Source organism: Ostrea edulis, chromosome 5 (genome assembly GCF_947568905.1).
Source record: "Ostrea edulis chromosome 5, xbOstEdul1.1, whole genome shotgun sequence".
Classification (NCBI taxonomy): domain Eukaryota; kingdom Metazoa; phylum Mollusca; class Bivalvia; order Ostreida; family Ostreidae; genus Ostrea; species Ostrea edulis.
The window spans coordinates 7505361-7512860 of record NC_079168.1 but is presented as its reverse complement, the minus strand read 5'-3'; the positions used below and the strand labels follow the sequence as shown (position 1 = coordinate 7512860).

Below are 7500 nucleotides of genomic sequence, written 5' to 3'. Positions count from 1 at the left end.
GATCCAGGCTGCAAATGGGGATGTGACAATCACGAATGATGGAGCAACTATACTGAAACAGATGCAGGTTTTACATCCTGCTGCAAAAATGGTAAAGAAAATGAAACGAACATGCAGAAATTGAATAATAACATGATTATGTACATGTATCCCAGGCAGTTATATTGCTTAAGTATTAAAATTTACTATTAAAAAGTAAAGGTATGGAATGAAAGATATGGTACCCAAGTTCGCTGATGAAATATATATATTCACGCAGCGATTTTTTTTCTACGTACTTGTACCGGTACCCATTCAATTGGGTAAAAATAGCATCAAAATCGAACAAATTGGGAATTTTCTACTAATGTATCGGCAAATGATTTCAACTAAAAGAAAAGAAAAAAAGGAGAACAAAACAAGAAGTAGTAATCTCTATACAAACTTTTTTATGGAAATATTTGCTGTTGTGAGACATAAGGAATTGTAGTAAGCTCGTTTTAGAATCGCCGTAGCTCTACAAAACATGCGCATTGCCATGATCTGTACTTTTGATTTAATACCGGAAGTGAACATTTTAGTTAACTCGTACAACGTTTCAAACTAACTAAATTACGATGTCAGCGGTCTATTTTTCGGCAAGTGAATTTGGAATTTTTAAGTCTCAAAATTGGGAAAAATCAATGGTTTTTGGCATTGGGAATGGTACCAGTTATATAGGGGAGGGGGGGGGGGGACGCTGTCATGTTACTACCAAAGTTCATCCTAAAATTACGTCTACTTCCCAAGATGTGCAGAAATCAGTCCATTATTTATCACTCAAATTTTACCTCGGTCCTGGCATTGAATCACTAAACAGAATGTTTGTGAATTGCAACAAACTATGAAATATAAAGTACAAATCAGTCAAATAGATGTCATTTATAAGTTGCATTTCTTACCATGATTCGTGAACTGAATTCTGTAGTAACTCCACATGACTGAAAATTGTAAAACTGCACTTTCACCATTCATAATCGTTTAAATTCTTGGGCCTCTTGTTGTCTAACAAAAGTATTACCGAGTGTGCCTAATGTTGTAGTTAGTGGAGCTGTCTCATGCTCAAGACGTGGAGGCGGGTGATGGGACCACTTCTGTTGTGGTCATTGCAGGGAGTCTCCTAGAAGCTTGTGCCAAACTGTTAGCCAAAGGTTAGTAATCAAGTATTAGTGCTGTGAGATAATGATGAGATTTAACTGTTAGCCAAAAGTTAGTAATCAAGTATTAGTGCTGTGAGATAATGATGAGATTGATCACCTTTCATTTAACCATCAAGCATGTATCTCTGCTAGTGGACACTATCCCCAAGGAAACTTGTCGCTTGATATATATATATACAGGTATATATATGTTCTTCGATTAATAGAAACAATAACAATACAATGCTGGCTGACACCTCGCCCAGTATAAAAAGGTGTTGCTCTGTGGAGTATATATTCTAACAGAATGGTTGATGTCCCTCGGATTCTCTATTTTGTATTCTTATAGGAGTCATGAGATTAATCACTGTTTGTTTTCATTATGTAAATGAAGTTTGCAGTGTGATCATGGTAATACGGTTTATACCTGTCGCTTAATTACAGGTATTCATCCCACTAGCATTTCTGAGTCCTTTCAAAATGCTGCAGAGAAATCCCTGAAGGTTCTACAAGAAATCAGTACGCCAGTAGAGCTATCCGACAGAGACTCGCTCTTGAAGAGTGCCTCAACCTCGCTGAATTCCAAGGTAACAAGTTAAAACTACAAAATATTCTGTGGGATTTATTGCTTAAAGTCACTTTTTCATTGTTTTTGGTCACCATCAACCACAATATGAGTTTCCCAGTTTTGGGGTCAAACATTGTAAAATTCCCAATCTGAAAGGTCTGGGAACTGATTTCAATTGAATTTGCTTTGAAAAATCCTTAGCCCTTTTTATCATGTGTTTAGCAGTGTGCGAAACTTAACTTAAGTCCTATAGACTTTCGGTCCATAGTCATTTTATTTTCTATAGACCACAACAAATTCCTATAGACCAAAATTTATCATGCAATATTCATTGTTTAATATTTAAAAATAAATAATAGACACAAATTCGGTTTGGTAATTTGTTCATAGTTTAATTATATTCTTTTTCAATTTCATGCACATCAAGCTTTTCAATTTCGTTTTCTTTTTCATTTTGTTCCAGCTCAGTTTCACTGCCTGATTCTTCATCTAAGTCACATTTACTACGTTTCATTTTCTCATGATTTTCTGCGACTTTAGCCTTGCTGGAACTTGTTGTACTGACTGCTTTCTGTTTGATTCAAGTGCGTGCACCCCCTTCCACATAATTTTAAAACCCTTCAAAAAGGACATTCCGAATTTGCACGAAAATGGCGTACATTGTAGTAGCCCACCCCCCCCCCCCCCTGTTGTAAATGGAATAATCTGATTCGAATGATTTGTAATTACATTGTGGAACATTTTATTACAGCTAAGGGGTGAACAGAAACATCAGCATACTACATATAAACTGGTCCCACTTCTCATATATGTTTAATATGCGGCGGGGAACCAGTTTTTTACTCAGAATTCCTATAGACAAGTCAGTCTATAGCTATTTTGATTATTATAGACCGAGTTGATTTTCTATAGACATTGTCTATCGGTCCATGGTTAATTTCGCACACTGGTTTAGTCAAAACTTGGATTAATGCAATAATTGATTTACTGATAGTTAGATGACAAGAAACCAAAATTTTAAATAAAATAACTAATACAGCATAACTATTACAGCATGATAAACGTATTAAAACCGATTTGTTGACTGAGAAAGTGATTTACTGAAACAGGTGGTGTCCCAATACTCCAGCCTGCTCTCCCCACTAGCTGTGGACGCAGTGATGAAGGTCATAGACCCAGCTACAGCGACCAATGTAGACCTCAGGGACATCAAAATCGTCAAACGCTTAGGGTAAGGCCAACGTAGTGAAAAAACAATTAGGATGAGGTCAAAGTTGGGGGGAAACGCTTCAAGTGAGGCCAAAGTAGTAAAAAAAAAAAAACCAACACATTTAGGGTGAGGCCAACGTAGTGAAAAAAGATCTGTATCGTGTCAGGATTTCAATGTACAGCTCTCTGTGTAAAGTTATCTATGGTCAGATGTGTAATATGTGAGGACAGGTATTTTCTGCAGGTAACTGTAACGAGAAAATCCAGATCTAGATATCTTTATTAAAGTGTTGAATACTCGCCTAGGTACGATGTAAGCTATAATTTTTGTGTGTATTATTTAATGTTTGTAGTGGGACCATTGAAGATACTGAGCTCATTGACGGTTTGGTGTTCAATCAAAAAGGAGGGGGCCAGGGCGGGCCAAACAAAGTGGAAAAAGCCAAGATAGGATTGATTCAGTTCTGTATATCTCCACCTAAAACCGATGTACGTAACTCTATACATTGCATCTCCACCCAAAACTAATACATGTATATGTAACTATATATCCATTGTATCTTCACCCAAAACTGATGCAGTTCTGCATATCTTTATCCTAAATCTATATATTGCTTCACTAAGACATTGATAAATGTGAACGTAAACCTTTTCAGAAGTTGATGAAGTTATGCTATGGTTTAAATGACTGAAGTTGCTCTGAAATATTTTCTAAAGTCTCTAATCTAAAAAATTTGAAACTGATAACACTGTATTTTCAGTCAAAACGATCATTTGATTAGGTATTAATAATTTTGTATTTACAAAGAAAGGAAACTGAATCTGTTATAGTATTTTGCATTATAATGGTCTCAAAATTAGTATTACAGTAAATATTAGATATTTGTATAACATAATTAATGCCTGGAGAGGTTTTCTATGAATTATACAAATGTCATTGTGTACGTTTGTGTGTTTACGAAATGTATATATCGTAGAATATCTTGTACTTAAACACATTTTTTGAGGATTCAAAATTTAAAAATGCCTGTATTGTAGATGTGTATATGTATTTTGAAGGTTCAGAGGGGAAAATGCCTTTATTCTGTATTGTACATGTATTTATTATATATAACACCCCCACCCCCCCCCCCCCCCCCACCCCCCCCCCCCGAATCGAATGAAGTTCGGGGGGGGGGGGGGGGTATAGGAATCACTCTTGTCTGTCTGTGCAGATTCGTGTCCGGGCCATAACTTCTTTGTTCTTTGACTTAGGCATACCATATTTGGCACACAGGTGGATCACCATGAGATGATGTGTCGGGTACCTTCATGACCTCTATATGACCTTGAACTTTGACCTCAAGGTCAAAATTGATTATAGGGTTTTGACATAGTCATACCATAAGACATGGGTGTATCATCATGAGACTGTCGTGTACATTCATGACCTCTTTATGACCTTGACCTTTGATCTCAAGGTCAAAATTATAGGTTTATACCATGAATTTGTTTCGGACTGTATCTTCCATTTTCTTCTATAAAGGCATACCATATTTTTACATCCTTTGGGAGATTGGGGTAAGCGGGGGTATTCTTAGTGAGCATTGCTCACAGTACCTCTTGTTTTCATAGTTTTCTTGTTTTGCCTTTTTGTGTTAAAGTTTGATAGATAACAAGGCCAAAATAAAAATATTGTTTGTTTCCCCTCGCCCGACCGAGTCTGAAAATTCACACCGACCCATAAGTTTTTATTACGCCATTCTGGTGAAGTTTTTTTTTTTAATTTTAAGAAAATTTCAAGGTCGTTTCTGGTGCAGATCAGTATTTTATAATGACAAAAATTTTCTATATCTTCTTTGGTTTCGATCCAAATTTTAAAAATAATAATACGAATACAGGAGGTGTTCTGGTCCGAAATCTAGAAATTTTGCCGCCTCCAGCTGGAGGCGGCATTCTCTGGCTGATTTCAAATACTTACAAGCCGAATTCAATTTTAAGCTCATAACTAATCAATAAAACGATTCTTCTTGTACTTACTAATATCGATTTTATGGGTTCTTTCATCACATAAACAGTCTCTTGAAAACATTTTATCAAACTGTCGAGCTTTGTTTTGAGTCACGAGACTCGTTTGCTCAAATGGCAGTGAAAATTCGGTTGACTACAACTGTTGGTTTCTGTTTAATATCGAATTTTGGATTGATATTTTCTTTTAATCGATATTAATAAGTACAAGAATCATGATTGTTTTATTGATTAGTTACAAGTGAGTTTAACATTGAATTCGGCTCGCAATTCGGACTAGTGATCTGCAAGATCGAGATGGAGAAATGTTGTCTATACGAGGAGCGAGGAAACAAGAGAATTCGGGGCATCCAGTGTGCAAGTTGTGTTCTTCAGTAGGGGAAAGTTCTGATATTTCGGACGGATGCGATATTTTTGACAGTCAATCAGAAGCATTCTCAATTTAACTTATTTCTGAACTAATGCTATATTACCCGTACGAAAATTTGCTCACGTAATTTTTAAAATTTCCTGGCGTACCCATAATTCTGAAAGTCCAGCTAGATTTTTAACAACAAATCCTATGGAAAATACTGGCGTACCTGAGGCGTACTCCGGGCGTAATTTAGCTTGAATTATGCAAATTAGTACGTCTAGATTAATAAGTACGCCTTTAAAAAGAAAATACGCCTCAACTAGGAAATACGTCTCTAGCAAAAATACACCCGTACAAAAAACAACAAATCCTATGAAAAATACTGGCGTAATTTAGCTTGAATTATGCAAATTAGTACGTCTAGATTAATAAGTACGTCTTTAAAAAGAAAATACGCCTCAACTAGGAAATACGTCTCTAGCAAAAATACACCCGTACAAAAACCCTCCAATTGTAGAAAGTACGCCTCAATAAGGAAATACGTCTTTAGCGAAAATACGCCTCATCAACAGCCAAGGCAAAAAAATTACATACAGGAGTCTACTTGTGGCCTGCATATTTAGTAACTCCTATAACGGAATACAAGATTGAAAAAATAATGAACACAATAACTGACAGGTATTTGAAAATTGGAACTGTATTTAACAATACATAATTATGCCTGTGTAACAGCTTAAATTTTTCATCAGTTGACAAGTACATTCAATAATAATCACATAACTAACAAAGGAGATTATACAGATGTATAGTAGTTTTAAATATTTCTAATATATGTAATATGTAGTTCAATAAGTAATTAACACAAATTCATAATGATCCTAAGGATGCAAAAATTTTTTTAAAATGATAAAAAATAGACACATTATACATGTGATATTAAAATTCAAATACATTTCATGGAGTAGAGTTGAATTTTTTCCAATGATTTGTCAGTTTATGTCCCATAGAGTAAATTTGTAAAAGGTTAATTACAAGGGGGTGCTATATCTGTAACAATTTTTGGACATTATATGAAACTTACAATAGTTACCATGTAATAGTTCACAAAATTGACAATTATACCAATTTGAAATAGAAAGATAAAAAATTATATCAGCCCATCGATGCGCATCCATTTTCCCCCCATGCGAATAGATATGTAAAAAGCAAAATATTTATTAACATAACAGATTAATTTCTGACAAAGATTTGAATTTAGGTTATAAACATAATCAAAATGAAATTATACAATTAAAATCAGAGCTTAATTAATATTTTAAAACAATAGATCATGATGACTAGAAATAAACTGTAATAAGATTACTGTTAAGCACTATGGTAATTCCTAACCACAGCAAATAATGTATATATATACTCTCCTTTGAATCCACAAATCATCAAACACTCAATCTTTGGGAAAAGACCATAGGCTAAGAGTGTTGAGATTTTGAATAGCACAGTCATCATTATTAGAGCAGTTGATTAAAAATAAATCTCAAAGAATTACATTCGAAATTTTGTTATTTGGCACAAGCACACGAGTATGACAGTAGGGTTCTTTCGAGTTGCTTACTGGCACAGGCTTATTTTAACTGCAAGGTACTGAGGTGTTGCTGACAGAGGTTAACACATCTTGACCATTAAGTACAACTGAGTTATTGTATGGCACAGACACACGAGTATAGCAGGGTTCTTTCAAGTTGCTGACTGGTACAGGTGTGTTGCTGATTGATGTAGTAGTCTTAAGCATACTGCTAGGTCCAGAAGTGTTGCCGACGAGTACTGGAACATTCGAACTGCAGGACTCGGGCACGTAATTACTGCTGGGTTCTACATTCTTGCATTTGCAAAGATTGCTGGTTTGAGTCTATTATTGCTTCTTTATTTCTTCTTGTTTTCGGCTTGAATTTCTGTTGAATAATGATGAAAATATAAGAAATGTCAGTAAACTTTTCTGAATATATTGGGTTTAAAACCTAACGATACTTTCTTATGCAGAAAAAAATGTAAAGAATGCATTATCTATCTAGATACATTTGTTTACATAAACTTAAGATCATCTAACGTCTGTTTCTACTTTCACAACTAATTAATTTGCAATTCCTTGCCCCGCCCCCCGATTGTGTAGTGCAATACTACCTCCTATATATATATCAAATGCAACT

At 35.0% G+C, this 7500-nt stretch overlaps 1 protein-coding gene and 1 long non-coding RNA gene across 3 annotated transcripts in view; one reads left to right on the top strand and one right to left on the bottom strand.

Moving 5' to 3' along the window:
- Positions 1-7500, top strand: part of LOC125649996 (T-complex protein 1 subunit delta-like) — a 21928-nt gene that overhangs the window by 7782 nt on the left and 6646 nt on the right. For both annotated transcript variants that reach the window (XM_048877921.2, XM_056167151.1), the window contains exons 3-7: positions 2-91; positions 1061-1169; positions 1602-1744; positions 2835-2956; positions 3288-3423. In XM_048877921.2, the coding sequence (XP_048733878.1) occupies positions 2-91; positions 1061-1169; positions 1602-1744; positions 2835-2956; positions 3288-3423 (600 nt within the window). The remainder of the gene's footprint in view (position 1; positions 92-1060; positions 1170-1601; positions 1745-2834; positions 2957-3287; positions 3424-7500) is intronic.
- LOC125645571 (uncharacterized) overlaps positions 5970-7500 on the bottom strand; it is a 2926-nt gene continuing 1395 nt past the window's right edge. Inside the window, exon 3 of the long non-coding RNA XR_008803524.1 lies at positions 5970-7245. This is a non-coding gene — a long non-coding RNA (uncharacterized LOC125645571). The remainder of the gene's footprint in view (positions 7246-7500) is intronic.